Below are 16,915 nucleotides of genomic sequence, written 5' to 3'. Positions count from 1 at the left end.
TACCGTCTAGCACACGCCATCATGCTTGAATAATAACAACATGGCGTTCCCCTGCAATTGCCAATGGCTGCCTGGCTCAGAAATGTTACCGATAAGAGGAAGACCTTCGCTCTCAGCCTGCCGTGTTGTTTGACTGCCATCAGCACCTGCCTATAAGAAGGGGTGTCGGCCAGTTCATTCCCATTCGTGTTCCTGAACTCCCCGATCATCGTAGAACAGGTAAACCGATTCACACAATTCTAGTTCACACAAAGAATTATGTAACTTTTTTTTAAAGTTGTCTGAATACTCTCGTTTGCACGTTTTATGTCAGGGGTGACATAACTCATGGGACTGGTATAATGTTTTGAACAATGCATAGTTGTTTTTGAGCAAATGTGCAGAGTTCATTCAAACCAAAGCGCATCGCATAGCTGGAGGCTCACCAGCAAGGCGACTTTCGTGGAGTTCTGCAGGGGTGTCGCTCCATCTGCTGCCTTCCAGATGACTTTCCCTTTGTGTGTGGGGGTGGGGGGTTTCCTCTCGTTTGTTAGCTCGTGTCGTTTTTTTTTATTTTTTCTTGCCGGCGCTATGAAATGCATCGCGTGTAAATGCCACGCAGTACAAACACGAAGCGTGATTCGTAATAGGTAGGTTTTTTTTGGGCGGGGGGGGGGGCTGGTCGCGTAGCCAATTGATAAAGTTGTCACGTGAACAAACGTGACAACTTTGTTGATGCTGTTGCTGCTGCTTCTTCAAGCAGCAACCACCGGCTGTGGTGTTGGAGAGAAATCCACACGCGGCGAACCACGTGGCTGCGACATTGCCCTCGGAGTTCGAGCGAGCATCATCACACAGCTGCTAGAAATCAAGCTTCCTTTAGGGGGGCGGGACTCGGTAGTCCATCTCACAAGTGGGGGGCCATGTGGGCGGGGGCTAGGGATGGGTGAGCGACGGAGGGGGGGGCTGTCAGTGAGGGGGGGGGGGCCTTTGCGTTACTTGGCGGTCAGATTGCAGTAGAAGTCTGCGGAACTTTGCGGCGATTCGTGGGCACCCGTTGTGCTTCTCACGTCGCGATGCTCGACCCGAGAATGACCCTCCTCGTGTCTCTCGTCTCGAGCTCTTATAATCAAACTAAACAAACCCCAAAAAACACCTTCAATTCAAGAATCGCGTTTAGTCTTATCGACTGCAACTTTTGATCGTGCTACTGCTGCTGTTGTTGTTGCTGGCTGTTGAACATTTGAGACGTGTACTGAACAACAAATGTGTTTAAAAATGTCATAATAATAATGGTGGACGAAGATTAAACATCTTGAGAATAAAATTGTTAACACGTCGGCTTTCGCGACCAAATCTGGCTGTCGCCTGATGAAGCTAGTTGTAATTACTGGCGAAACGTCGTACTCAAGATTGTAAATGTTGTGGCTTTGCTCTCCAACACACCGGTTAGTGCTGCACGAGTGACGAATTGGCCACGTTCTGTTGACGTGACAGCCCTTGCTGGTTGGCTGCCATCCGGGTTGTCACCGAGCAGTCTCCGGGTTGTCTGCCACACAAACAGCAGCAGCGAGTGGGGACAATGGGCGGATGTTGCTCTCCCAAGTGTCGCCTCATCAGCGGCTTGGTCGTCTCGGCGCTCGTGCTGGTACTGGGAGGAGTCCTCATCCCCATCGGAGACCACATCATCAGCTCCACGGTCACGGAGGTCGGTGTGCGCCAGTGGAGACGCACGCCAACACCAGCGCGTGCGTGTGTGTATGTGTGTGTGTACGTGTGTGTGTACGTATGTGTGTACGTGTGTGTGCGCGTGTGTGCGTGTCTGTTGGGGAGCGGTGGTGCAGCGGTGAGCGACGCTGCGCTATGAACCCGGCGACCCGGGTTTGATTCGCGCTCGCGAACAACACCGGTGACGATTGTCCTGGGCCTCCCCTAGGTCGGCTCGGCCTCAAATGAGTACCTAGGTGCGATGTATAGTCAACATCGCCACTGGGGAGACAAAGGCGGTCGGCGGTGGTGCTGGCCACCCACTCCCACGTGTGCCGTGCCGGCCGTCATAGGTTGTTCGCTTACAGCACTTGTCCCAACAGTCAGTTAAGGCTATACGGGGGTTCTTTGACGTTTAGAAATGTGAACGCGCGCACGTGAACGTCCGCGCGTGGATGCGATTGGGTGCGCTTTGAGGCGAGGAGCATCTCGTTGGCGAATTCCCGTGCAACACGTGCAGGCAGTCCTCGTTTAGCGCGCTATTTGACGCGTTAAGCGAAAACTGTTTCCCTTATAAGTAATGTAACGGCAACGTTTGGCGCTATGCAAAGTGGTACTCGTTTTATCGACCTCGCAGGGATGAGGCGTGTCAACCTCTAGCGAGGATTTGAACTCGCGAGCTTACAATTGCGAGCTGCTCGATCTCCTGCTGAGCCACTTCGCTAATACTGGAGTAAGTTCCTGTAGATGTGCCACATTGTGGAAGAGACAACGCTTCTCTATCACGGAAACCAAACATACTTCTCTTCTGTTCATAGGAGGCCGTGCTCATCAATGGTACCGTGGCATTTGATGCATGGGTCCAGTCCCCCAGCGATGTCTACCGCCAGTTCTGGTTCTTCAACGTGACCAACTCAGAAGAGTTCTCGCTGCAAAGTAATTCCAGCGTGAAGCCCAAACTCAAGCAGCTAGGGCCCTACACGTACAAGTGAGTTCCGAACTGCACCAGCAAACCAAACATCGCAGTACCAGACACGCTGGGCCTGACGCAAGGGGCAATGAGAACGACAGACACCAAGCCCACGCAGCCCTTTGCACACTTCACGCGTTAGTGAAATTATATGGTTGTTTATCTAATGATGAAAGGCTTATCTAAAATGAGTATAATTTCAGCAATACAGACGAAACGGTGTGACGTGCTGCCAAGTGAAGAGAGTTCTAACGCTAGAAACATTTGTCCGCACATTTAGGCAACATTCTGCAAATGGCGGTAGAGATTGTCAAATGGTGATACCGAAAAATACAAACTTTGTCCGACGATTTTTACAGCTGAATGTGGAACATCGACAGTGGTTGGTGCACTGGGCTACGGACCGAACGATCCAAAAGTTTGATTCCTGCGAACAGCTAAAATCAGTGACATGTGAACTGGATCCGGGCCTCTCTCTTCACCAACCTACGCTGACCGGCAATGTTACATTTTCCATGATGATGATGATGATGATAAAAAAACAACCCTCAATAACGAACAGTGCATGCGGAAAAACTTAATTTGGCGAGTGGATTGACAAAATAATTAATTGATGACTTGCTTACTATCACACGGTGTACTGTGCCCTCGAAATTACGTTGGGGGGGAGGGAGGATACACCCACGGTGTCCCACATATACAGAGACTGGATATTTGGGGGGTGGGGTTTGTGATATTCAGCGGTATTTATTTACCTCTCTTCATGCTGCATCAGTGATGTAAATATGCAGCGCATATTCGTGCACTGCCTTATGGGAGGCAATATAAAAAAATTACATTATAAGCTGCATGTGTGCTAAAGCGGGTCTTTCTTTCCACTAACTTTACCACTGAAATAGCCCAGTCTTTTCTATAAATGGGGTCTTTGGGGGAAGTCACCCGATTCGTCGAAATTTTAGGAGAGAAACGAAGATTCTTGTTTTTTTGTAATAGGACCATTTTTTGTATGCTTCGAATGTCGGGAACCACCCCAACTCCCCTTGGGAGGACCTTAGGTCAGCGTTGTGACCTTAGGTCAGAGTTGTGACCTTAAATCAACTTTGTGACCTTTGTCCAGGAAGAGTCTGTTCATTAGCTTTCTATGTGCAGTGGCTATGGCGCGCACAGGTGCCATCTTATAAAGCAGTGAACCATCTTGCCCCAGCTGACATCGTTGGCTTACTGCGCCCAGTTGTCCCCCCCTCAAGGTCCCTAAGATCTGGTGATGCAGATCTTCTTTGCATTCTGTGGACATTATAAAAAATGCGCCATAGCACCTATTTATATGCTTCCGCTTATTACGCTTTTAGTTCATTTAATAAATGGAGTATAATATAAAATAATTAACCAGGATTTTCAGGTGGGAGGGCAACCCTTCCAGCAATGAAAAACGATAGGAGTTGTTAGTAAGTAAAGACTTGTTAGTCAGTAAGGACTTGTCCCTTGCTTTTTATTCGAGGCGTGTGCAGCGATGGCACAGCCATCGATCGAGGGTCGAATTCGAACCGCCTTGTGTGATCGGCATCGCGCTCGCTGAAGGTGTTGATGCCTTCAGGGAAGTCGTGGACTGTACACGCAACTGCGCACAATTCTGAGTCACTTATAACCGCTTTGCCGTTACTTATTGGCAATTATGGACTCAGACTATTGTCCTATCATCTCATAGAGTCGCTGGCACGTAATAATATGCTACACAGTGACAGTGAGGGTCGCAAAATGCCGATTTATTACTAATAAACCCCAATGATCCGATCGAAATTAGGGATTTCGATGGGATCATTGGGGGGGCACGTGCCACCCCCCCCCCCCACCGGCTCCGCCAGTGGCTGCTGCTGTGTCTGCTTTGAGATCCTTGATGAAAAGCCACTATATATAGATGGACTTATTATTATTATCTTGTGATGGGGTATTTTCATGTTTTGCAGAGTGCGTCATTTAGCCAAGGACAAGCTGAAGTACCATCCGAACGACAGCGTGTCGTACGTGCTACCGCAACAAGCCATCTTCCTGCGGGACATGTCTGTGGGACCCGAGGAAGACTTGATCACGTCCATTAACATGGTGGCTTCTGTAAGAACCATTGATGCGCTCGTTTATTCACCTGCAATAATCACCGAGCCAACAATAGTTGCCAACGCAAGTTAGTTTCCATAGAAGCCTATCACCTCTGTTATATGAGCATATTTGATCACATTAATGTATGTAACATCATGTAAATCATTAATAGCATCTTTAACACCAATCTTTGCATTTACAGAATGCAAAGAAATGTCGGTACAGTCAGAAGTAGAAATTGGAATAGAATATCACCAAGATTAGGATTGACTTAATTACAGCAGTTTTTAAAATAATTTATATTGTTATGTTGTAATAATGTGTTTTATTCAGTCCAAGTGTCTCCATGCTTAAACAACGTAAGTATGTTGAACTTCTTTCGCGCTGTGCGTAGCCAACCGTGCTAATCGCAGGTGCATGGGAAGGTCAACAAAGCAACACACAAACAGCGGTTTTCAAGAAATTAGTTTGCAATCTCGATTCAAAGCGAGCAATACGGCGGAAGTCATCGTCACGATTGGCGGCCCTGCGTAGGTGGCAGTGATGGTCATTTTATATTCCGGTGATGACATTTAGCCTCAACATACGGTGGCCACTATTGACTCCCCATACAGTTTGACACGAAGGCTTTCGCGAACAATATTACCCACAATCTAGGTTTTTGGGTTAGTAAATATAAATGTGTCGTTAAACCCGCCACCACCCGACACAGCCAATTAGTAAGGTTTGTCACGTGAAGTAAGTTTACCCATGAGTAAACCCATACAGCTTTCAAACAAATGTAGCTCTACATAGCAACACTGAGCCTGAAGTACAGAACACACGGCAAATCTGCCATGAAGATGCACATACACAGTGCAGGTATCCCTCGATTTTACGAACGTTCGGTTTATGAAATTTCGCATTAACGCAATTGAAACTTTTAAACGAAATCGAAATTTCACTCCGGCCACGGCGCCGTGAGATCGTCGAACGAGAATCACCCCCGGGGAGAATCACCCCGGGGAGGCTGCGTCGCCAACCATCCGCGACGGTGCCACGGCGTCCCTGCAGTTCAGCAGGAACGCCTCCACATCGCCTTGCCAGTTCTTCCAACAATGCAGATCTTTTGGCGAGTTCCATGATAAAGTGTTCATTATTTTTTTTCTTTTAGTCAATAATTATTCCTTCATTTTAATATTCATTTCATTTGTTATCATTTGTGCACTGTCAGAAGTGATATAGGTGTATCTTTTTTTAGGTTCGGAATTGTAATGACCGTCCGAAACACATCCCTCATTTTTCTTTTCTATTAAATTAATGGAAAAAGCCGTTCCGATTTACGAAGTTTTTTTTTTTAAGCACGTTTTTTTGAAGAACGCATCCCTCCTGTAAAACGAGGGATACCTGCACTGCACAAAGCACATTTTCAGCAGCCCTGGCATTACATCAACAGCAACATCTCACGTCGAGACTGTCGTATCTAAAGTGTAAGCCTTCTGTTTGCTCTTTCAGGCGTTGCCTGTCATCATGGGTCTTCCCCGAATTTTAAATGATATCTACAAGAGCATCAACACCAGCATCTTCCATACACGCACAGTTCGAGAGCTTCTCTGGGGATACAAGGATCCCATCCTAGAATCGGTGCCCATCCCCGGCATCGACAGCACCTTTGGACTCTTTTATCCGGTAAGTTTGAGAATTCACCTTTGTTCAACTCTGCCTTTCTTAGCAATGGGGGCGCCACGGTGGCAATATGTTAACAACCTCGCCTGATATGCAGTAGGCCGTGGGCTTCATCCCGACCATGACGCCTGCTGTATATTTGGAGTTTGCGTGTCCCTCTCCTTGTGGTGGCGTGGATTTTTCTCCGGGTCCTCTGGGTTTTTCCCTCAACATTTAGAATCAACGTCACGCGCTGAGAGTATTTGGCCGCTATACATTTCCACGTGATGAGCCACTTCGTTGAGCTATCATTTGTGGCCAGATCTCTTCTGAAAAGAGCTACATAGCTCAGTGGGCCTTACCTGCTAAAACTAAATTTTTAAAAAAAATTGAATATGGGGGATCTTACACTGTGGTTCTTCAAATATGTGTTAAGTGTTACATAGAATGTTTTATTACTTTATTTAAAAATTATACAGTCATTTGTATTTCTCACTAAAAATTGTAACACAAAGTTGTGCTAGAGTGGGATATTTTAGGGCTGGAACGTAAGTCAGCTTTTAACATGCGAGTCAATGGGAAAACGATGATCATTTAACGAGTTTTCACTTACCGAGCCATATTCGTGGAACATATTTCGCTTGTTAAGCGAGATGACATGCCTGTTACATTCACGTTGTTGTGCAATGTGATTTCTGTGCAGTACAATGGTTCAAACGATGGAATTTACACCATTTTCACTGGGCAAGGAGACATCAGCAGAGTTGCCATCATCCATGAATGGAAGAATAACAAGTAAGTTCTTTGCAATAATGACTTAATCTACAATGTTTAAGTCAATATTGAGTATAGTACTGTACTGTGAAACTTCTCAAAGCTGGATGGATTTGGGGAGAGTCCCTCCGGTAATGGGTTGTGTCAGACGTCCCGCATAGAATTACGGAATTCATTCAAGTTTATTTGGCAACAAATGTGAAAAAATGCTAAATGAAACCAAGAACACAGAGCAGAGCAGCGCACGCGACATCCAACGTCAAAGATTTACCGATTTACATACAACAGAATAAGCGCAGTTCGTGAATGTGGCTGAAAAATTGCCGGTGTACATACGCACATTCATTGTAGTGCACATTTTTATTTATTTTCGGCAGATTTAGGGCTTAACCCGAATTCTAGCTTACTCGACCCGGGCTTTGAGAGGCTTTATTGTAATTTCGCAAACGTGTTCACTAAATACATCGTGTTGTCCGAATCTCTTTGTTTTCTTTCATGTCAGGTACATGAACTTTTGGCCGGAAGAATCCTGTGACAGAATAAAAGGGACAGGTAAAAATGGAACTGCAACACTGTCGTTTAAACAGACGTCGCAGAAATGCAACTCAGCATCATTTGTGCATATTCAATTCAGGACAACTCCTCTTATCTGTGGTGATGTGGGGGACCAAAATCACGGATCCTGTTATCCGTATGGATATCCACGTTTCTGTTTATTGCACTTACTATTTAAAACTATAAATATTTGTTTTATTTTACCAGGTTTGGCCCACTGAGCTATTGCAGCTCTTCTCTAGAAGTGACCTGGCCACAAATGATAGCTGAACGACGTGGCTCATTACGTTGAAATTTATAGCAGCAAAATCATTTTCACGCATGTTATTTATAAATGTGGAGGGCAAAACCAGAGGATCCGGAGAAAAATCCACGCGACCACGGGGGGAACATGCAAACTCGAGATATACAGCAGGCGTCAGGGTCAGGGTCGAACCCATGCCCTTCTCCTGTATACCAGGCGAGGTAGTTAACATCTTGCCATCACATAGACAATAGTTCTCGTGCATAATTAGACATTACAATCAGGGCAGAGGTCAACGCAGGGTTTTTTTGTGATTAGATGATAGTCCTACCCATGCACCTCTGATTAGCACGGTTGGCTACTACGTACGGTGTGAAATAAGTTCAACATACATGCGGTACATACAAGGCCAGCACATCAACCTTCCAGGGTTAAAGACACGAGGGACAGTGCATAAGGCTGCCATCGGAATGTGGAATTTTCGTTCTCCGTTTGCCAAAGAAGATGAGCACTTCTGTATGCTCCTTGAACAAGGAGACACTTTGAGTTCCGACGAGGGCCGTGAAGTCGGTGTGACACGTGGGAGGCTTCCGCGACCAATATCATCCATAGTAGAGGGGTTTTTGGGGTTAGATTGCGTAAATATATAAATGTGTCGTTAAAACCCGCCACCACCCGACACAGCCAACTAGTAAGGGTTGTCACGTAAACAGAACGTGCCAATTCGTCACTAGTACAGCACTAGTGTGTAGTGTATAGTAGTGTAGTGTATAGTGTAGTGTATAGTGTAATATACTAGTACAGCACACCAGTGTATTGGAGAGCCAAGCCACAATATTTACAATCTGAGAGTACCACGTTTTGCCAGTAATTACAACTAGCTTCATCAGGCGACAGCCAAATTTGCGGAGAAGTCCACCTGTTTCGTTCCTTATATAATAGAGGCGTAGATGTGGTGACCACGCTTCTGCGCGCTTGCCGTGAAGTCGGCATGCACCGACCTATTGACATGCCGTATAGAATAGTGGGGACGGCATTCTCATCGTGAGTGCGATGTGTGCAAGCAAGTAAGCAAGCATTTTGACAAACCAGAAGTGTCTGACAGTTGTCTATTTTATGTTGTTGATTTGTATTCATGGCGAGTGTAGCATTTGTTGTAATCATTAACACATCGTGGCATTGCCTATCAGTCCTTGCCTAGGCAGGCATTGCCTTTGCACTGCATGTTACACTAGTAAACTAAACTTTGTTGTGTCCACAGATGGATCCAGCTTTCCGCCTTTTTTGAATAAGAAAAATCAACTGGAATTTTTTTCATCTGATGTCTGCAGGTAATAATTCCTTCATGCGTGAACCTGTTGTCTGCGCATTTTAATGGTGGCGTTGCTGACACCCACAAATACGCCGTGTGACAACGTTGGGGGTGGAGTGGTAGCGAGGTTGTGGTGAAATATGGTCAAACAAGGGCTTCATCCAGCAGTGGATTAACAGAGGGCTGTAACAAATGGAAAAGCTGCACATTTTAAAACCTTACTACTGTACTCACATATTTTTTCGCCATGCAAATCCACCTCCGATTAGCACGGTTGGCTACGTACGGTGCGAAAAGAAGTTCAACTTACATACATACAATCGATCGGAGCAGTAATGCGAAATTAATTGCCAAATACAGACTGTACAAAGATATAGGGTGCTGTAGGGTGCTCTAAATAAATGTGTTCGTTTTCTGACACTTGGAAATTAGGATCTTACTCTTGACCAGAGTATGCATTCGTCCATTGGTCCATCAGGACTGTCAAACATGTAGACAAAGAATACCTATCGACCATCATACCCATTTCGAATTCATTTCCCCTATTCGTGGAAATGTACAACCCCTTTCCAGCTTTCAACTAAACGGCACATTTCCTCTTTTTGTCTTGGATCATTACCGCGCGCTGCATAAAATCCCTTCAAATGTGCGATAGCCTTTGAAGCGTGGACCTCACGCCCGCGCTCGCCTGGCCGCCCGTGTCCGTCGCCCAGGAATCTGGTCGCGGAATTTGACCAAACGCGAAAACTGAAGGGCATCGACGTGTACCGCTTCCTGCTCCCCACGTCGCTGCTCTCGGCGTCGAATAAGAACACCGCCAACCACTGCTACTGCACCAAGTACCTCAACCAGACGGGCTGCACGCGTGACGGGGTGCTGGACATCAGCAGCTGCAAAGGCGGTGGGTGAGCGGGCGGGCGCATCGCATCTGGGTCGTGGACCCCTCGTGGACGGAGCTAGCCGCTCCTGCTGTGCGAAAGGGGGGGGGGCCTCTGCGGTGGTGAGATGTTAGCTACCTCGCCTGGTGTACAGGAGGTCGTGGATTCTATCCCGACCCTTGCTGTATAGTTGTAGTTTGCGTGTCTCTCTCTGCCCGTGGTCGTGTGGATTATTCTCCGGGTCCTCTGGTTTTTCCCCTCCATTTTTTGTATCTCAGAAAATGTAACAATTCTGCACATTTTGTTTGACTTGGATCGTTTGACTTGTCATATTGGGTGGGTTACCTTTGGAGCAGTACCGTGCGGTATTGATGGATGGCATGCGATGTATAAACATCATCGACTGGGCGCCGCGGTGGCGAGAGGTGGACTCCCTCGCAGGAGGTCGTGGGGTTCGATCCCGACTTTGGCGCCTGTTTATTTGGAGTTTGCTTGTCTCTCTCTGCGTGGTGGCATGGATTTTTCTCCGGGTCCTCTGGTTATTCCCTCCGTATTTAGAAACGGCATGCGTTTAGAGTAATTGGCTGCTGTAAATTTCCACGTGATGAGCCAATTTCTTCTGCTATCATTTGTGGCCAAGGCAATTCTGAAACGCGCTGCCCTTCGTCGAACGCGCCGAAGGGCAGCCCGTGTGCCCACCGCGCCAGCTGGAGCCAGGCAACACTTGGGCATCTGTGGAATTAGAGCTTCATAGCTCATCGAATTCCTCCCGTCTGATTAAAGATTCTGAAATAAAGATGAATTGAGAGTGTACTGTCCCGTGCCTTCCCTGCCTCAGGTGCTCCGGTGTTCATCTCTCTGCCTCATTTCCTGGACGGCAGCAGGGTATATATCGATGCTGTGGAAGGTCTGGAACCAAATCGGGAAGAGCACGAAACCTACCTGGACGTGGAGCCGGTAGGGCTAAAGTGACACACTCCCACTGCTCTCACCAGCGCGGCGTTTTGTGGCGGTGACGTGGCCCAGCCGCCAGCTCTCGTTCGACGGTTGTTTGCTGCAGAGGTTCACGGTTAGGATCCAGCGGCCGCCCCGTTCGATACCCATGCTGTGCGATGGTCATAATAACACGGCGCTGGTCTCGCCACAGTCGACGTTAAAGATCCCTTGACGTAATCGCGTAGGCCACTGGTGTGTGTGTGTGTGCACCGGCGTCGGGGTCCAAATTTACCAAATTTCGAAAAAAATGTTTTTACTCAATTTGGATTACACTCGGCAGCATCATCTCCCCCCTACTGGCGGACTAATGCCCCAGCTCACGTTGCGAAATGAGCCTCCATCCTGGTCTCTTGCACTCTCAGCTGGTCAAACTGAATGAACGTGAAACCTCTTGTGGTTGCAGACGCTCCGTCTATTTTTGTAGTGCCCGTTAATGTGCAAATATGCACAGAAGCAGTCTGCTGTCGTTTTGGTGATGACGTTTATTTGTAGGGGACAGCTGATCTCAGAATCTTACCATTATCTGTAGAGCCCTAAAACGTGGAAAGTTGAGAGCAACATCTCCTAAGCAATGTGTGACTGCCTATTATAATGCATTTAGTGTTTGTGGAAAAGGACACTTTGCCGCGTATGTCTGTACGTTGAACTTCTTTCGCACCGTACGTAGCCAACCGTGCTCATCGGAGGTGCGGGGGAAGGACAACAACACTAAACACAAAAAGCAGTTCTAAAGAAATGATTTTGTCAATCTAGATGATGATTTAAGAGTGCATAACTCCAGTGGCTTCCTAACATCGGAAGGAAAGAGCGTTCCAGACGGCCGCAGAAGCGCGCCTGAAAGCGCCGCGCGATGACGCGGCGACCGCCGTCTTTGTCCGATGGTCAGCAGCCAGCAGCCGCCGCTGCGAGGATGACCGTAGTTCGCGCGATGGTTTACGCACCTTGACGAGATCGGCAAGGTGTTGTGGTTCATTTGTGTCAAGCACGTTGTGCGTGCAACGCGTTGCGACCTTAAAGCAGTGACCCTCCTGGTGGGGCGGCTTGTCCCGGTGATGATAATTGTTGTTTTGTTGATCTCGCAGACGACGGGCATTACCCTGAGCGTGACCAAGCGTATACAAATCAACATTCTTCTGCAACCAGTCGAAAAAATTGAGTAAGTGCTCTTGAGTATGCAGTATATACAGGATATGTATATCTCATTGTATGAGATGGCATTGGGGTTCCAGCCAACATCTGCTCCGTGTTCTAAACCTCACCCTTACAAGTGTGTAGTGCTACACTAAATAGGTTTTTTTTGTTACATATAGTCAGATATTAATATACCGGTAAGAAATATAATCACAATAGAAATATATTAGAAAATTTGCCACTTTTTTGTGGTAATTCTGTTCAATTCTGATGATAAATATGAACGAAACCTTCTACCACGGACAAAAGTGTTTTAAAAAGGAGCAATTAAAAGTGTTACTTTTGTGCAATTAATTTTACTTCATTATATCCGCATTTGACAAATATGTTGTGTGACTGTGTCCATTTTCCTCTGAGCTGCCCTCAACCTCATTTCTCTCCTCTCCATTCATCATCGGCGATGGTTTCAGCGTCCATGTTGACAATCCATCGGGCTACCAGTTACTCCTTGAGTCCATGCAACGGTCTCAACCGGTTTCATCTCACACTGACTCCCATTTCCTTACCATCAACCACATCCAAACAACTGAATGGCTGTGTCAGGTGGTGGTGGCGGGTTTAAAGACATTTATATTCACGCGATCTCACCCAAAAACCTCTATTATGGAATATGTTGGTACCGACATCCTACCGGGTGTTAAACTGATGTCCTATTTGCATTCTGCACTAATGCATTCTGTACATTTGTTGTTTTTTTCCCCTACATTTCAGCATTTTCAAAAACGTTCCGCAAGATTACATCTTCCCAATAATCTGGCTAAATGAGGTAAGAGGATGCATGAACCGAGAGCTTCTACTGTAACTAACATTCACAGTAAAACGAATGTTTTGGCATTTTAATGAGTGTTAGTTTCAAATCCGTGTCTCAGAAAATTTCACAATTTCTGCACATTTTGCTTTTGACTTGGATAGTTTTACTTTTCCTATTGGGTGGTTTACCTTTGAAGCAGTGCCGTGCGGTATTTATGGATGGCATGCGATGTATTAACATCATCGACTGGGCGCTGCGGTGGCGAGATGTTAACTCCCTCGCCTGGTATACATGGAGGTCGTGGGTTCGACCCCGACCCAAACACCTGCTGTATATTTGGAGTTTGCATGTTCTCCCCGTGGTCTCGTGGACTTTTCTCTGGGTCCTCCGGTTTTTTCCCTCAACATTTAGAATCAACATCACGCGTTTCGAGTATTTGGCTGCTCGATATGTCCACGTGACAAGCCACGTCATTGAGCTCTCATTTGTAGCCAGGTCGCTTCTGAAAAAGAGCTACATAGCTCAGTGGCGCCTTACCTGGTGAAATAGAAAAGTCGCCTTGCTCGGGCCTGGCTTGAGAGGAATTACCACCCACAGCCGAATGAGAGTTGTCTTATTTGGTACTGCATAGCATGTAAAATGATGAAATAATCCACCTTTTGAACATGGCGTATTTATCAACAGCTATGCTTTTAACTTGCGTGTCATTATTTTTCACTGTAAAAAAAATGTTTAACCAGACGTATATCGCCAAAACAACTTCATTCTCATCCAAAAATATTAATTGCAAGATTAAGAAAAACTGCAGTAAAGTGTAACATAGCATATTATACCATTTTAAATGGTCTCCCGACAATGTTGGTCTACCATCAATGTTTTCCAAGCAGGCCTACAATGAATGTGTAGCGTCATTTGGTCGTCATCGCGCATTCGTTGTGTTTGACAGCAGGGTGGCACAGTGCCTCACGAAGCATCTGGGTTCGACTCCTGACTCGGGCACCACTCTGTGTGGAGTTTGTGTTCTCTCCCTCTGTTCTCCGTGGGTTTTCTCTGGGTTTTCCAGTTTACTCCCATAACCAGAAAAACAGACAAAGCAAACAATGTGACCTGCACATTTGCTCAATTGGGATCACACACGACTGTGAAAACTTGGCCGGACCCTCCTGAAAAAAAAGTCTTGAGACTCGGCGAGGTTTTTCCCTGGCTAAACAAGCGTAACAACATTCTAATAATACGGAGTTCGAATTAAGTGTTCATCATGAGTGTTCAGAATGTGACATGTCTTCTCGTGCTCTGCCACGCCGACAGACAGGGACGTTGGGCGATGACTCTGCCAAGGCCTTCCGTGAAGCCCTCACCATTCCCATGCATGCGCTCTACTCTGTGCAAATCACTCTCATGACCGTTGGCAGCATTGGCATCGTCGTTACGCCGATAGTCTACTTCTCTGTCAAGTCGTGTAAACGTTAGCCGAGCAATACCTGGAGCGAGTGACAATAGCGCGGTGATCACCATGGAAGACAGTGACTTGGGAAAGAGCCGTGGTGGTGGTGGTATGTTATCAGTGCATAAAGGGGACAACTTTAACATTTTTAAGCGATGATTTCCAATGCTTCATGTCATTTTTAACACGTAGGCTTTCGCGACCAATATCACATTTCATAATTGTTTTTTTGGACTCATAATTGCTCGAACGAAAAGGTGCGTGTCCTAAACCCTACTCCTACCCAACGCGGCCAAAAGTAATAAATGTGTCACGTTAAAATAAAAACCCCACAAAGGACGTGCCAATCCCAGGAGTGAAGGCCGCCACTCAAGATTGTGAGACAGCTCCCCGACATCGCGAACGGTGGGCGCTGCTCGAGCACCACGGTAGACTCACTCGGTTGACGGTGACATCGGGGGGGGTCACGGGGGGTTTTTTCGAGTCACGTTTCGCCTCCCATAGGGACCCCCGCGTGGTTTCGACTAACGTTGACATTTTGATCAACGGTATGTTTAGGGGCCGTCCATAAATGACGTCACGCACCTAGGGGGGGTCAGACATTTGTGACGCCGTGTGACGAGGGGGAGGTCAAACATCGTCCAAAATCGCGTGACGTCATTTATGGACGGCCCCTTACGTCTTTGCACGCGTGGTGCCAATTTCGGCCAATCCGAGCTGAGCCATGCCCACAGCGAATCAAGTAATTCCTCCAAGTGACTCACAGTTATTACGGTGACGAGTCGTTTTCGTGGAACGGATTAAAAATGTTAACCGAGGACTACTCCAATAAACAGGCACGTTTGTCTGCGTGACAACTTTATTCATTCGCTGTGTCGGCTGGAGGAAGGTTTAGGGCACAACAATGTTGACGCCATCTGACCTAAAACGTGAATTGTGAATCGCTCTCACGTCACGTCCAACTTTCTCGCTGTGAGGATCTGGAGAGACTGAGCAAACGATCAGAGATGCAGCCCCGGGAAGGAGGGAGTTCGGGGGGTGGGGGCAGGAATGGGAGAGACGCATAATGTGGCAGTTGAAGTTTCTAGGTGACTGTTTTATATCGTAGACCATATTTGAGATTTTTTTTTCATTCATGTAAATAATATTTGATATACTGCATATTTCGTTCATACTCCTGATACGAATATAATTTGTGCCCCTCTGAATTGCGTGTTTGGGTTCACCACCTGCCAATGACCGATACGCCATTGTCTTTGGGGACACCTCGTGTGTGGCACATGTCTGGCCTTCTTCCTGTTTTCCACTGGCCACATGTGAGCCGTGCTGGGGCCATGCCGTGCCACCCCATCGTGGGTCAGGAGGTACGGGTCGTTCTTTTTCCACTGCAGTAGCCGAGCCATGCCGCAGATGTCGAATGCAACGAACGTGTCCAAGGCACGTTTAGATGACGTGGAGACACTGCATTTGAGTGGACTAACCCACGCGAATACCCACACTTTAAAGCACTGATATCCACACGCTCTTACACAGGGCACCCACAGACACACTCGTACACACGTGAACGTGCACACACTCGAACGCACGCACAGCTGCGTGACACAATCGCACCGTTCTTCAGCACCCCCAAGGCTCGCTTATCTTAACTTGGGTGTGCCGACGTCACGCCTGCAGAAGATCAAACGCATCTTCTCGAGGCGTGGTGGCGGCAGACGCATCTTTAGCGCCCTCGCTGGCCCCCCTCCCCCACCGCTCCAGTGTAGCAGCATCGTTTGGCTCGGGCACGGTACGGGTATTCGCCAGTAGAGAAACCCGTCCCGCACTGGGCTCGGCTCGCGTATGTCTTGTGACTGTCGTCCCACAATGGGGTGCTGCTTGACACTCACTCCGGACTGCTCTCTCCCAAGAGCGGATTGGCCCTATCGCCCGCACTGCTTTAAGGTTTAATGGCTTTACTATACTGAACGCAATACACTGCTGAAGTATACATATATATAAGAAATGAATGTACACATTGATGAATGTATTGTTGTTGAACAAAAAAGGCGAGCCCCGTTCCGAGTTTCTGGCGATGATGTTACCTGCACCGCTCGGGTGATTGAACCAGACATGACGTTTTCTGGTGACTAATTAATTAGTCTTTCAGGAATTCCTTCACCAACCTGCATGCTGGCAAAACCTTCCGGCACTGTACTCCAAAGCTTGCATTGACTATGTAAGCATACCGTCCGTTTGTCAATCCACTGCTGGATGAGGGCCTCCGCCACACCTTGCAGGCCATGAGGGATATTTGACCATACTTCACCACTCTGGTCAGTTTGGGTTGGGGAAGATGTGTGTGGGGGGGAGGTGTGCAGAGCAGTGGATTTTGCTAAG

The 16,915-nt window shown here is 47.2% G+C and overlaps 1 protein-coding gene across 1 annotated transcript; it reads left to right on the top strand.

Moving 5' to 3' along the window:
* The first annotated feature begins 1,561 nt into the window (after positions 1–1,561).
* CD36 (CD36 molecule (CD36 blood group)) lies at positions 1,562–14,565 on the top strand. The gene is made up of 12 exons (XM_078871648.1): positions 1,562–1,687; positions 2,505–2,674; positions 4,621–4,765; positions 6,245–6,418; positions 7,098–7,189; positions 7,671–7,720; positions 9,229–9,298; positions 9,993–10,180; positions 10,996–11,114; positions 12,236–12,309; positions 13,056–13,110; positions 14,404–14,565. The coding sequence occupies exons 1-12, from the start codon at positions 1,562–1,564 to the stop codon at positions 14,563–14,565; spliced, it is 1,425 nt and encodes a 474-aa protein (XP_078727774.1).
* Positions 14,566–16,915: the final 2,350 nt, after the last annotated feature.

This window comes from Lampetra fluviatilis, chromosome 32 (assembly GCF_964198595.1).
Source record: "Lampetra fluviatilis chromosome 32, kcLamFluv1.1, whole genome shotgun sequence".
NCBI lineage: Eukaryota > Metazoa > Chordata > Hyperoartia > Petromyzontiformes > Petromyzontidae > Lampetra > Lampetra fluviatilis.
This window is presented reverse-complemented; position numbering and strand designations above follow the sequence as displayed.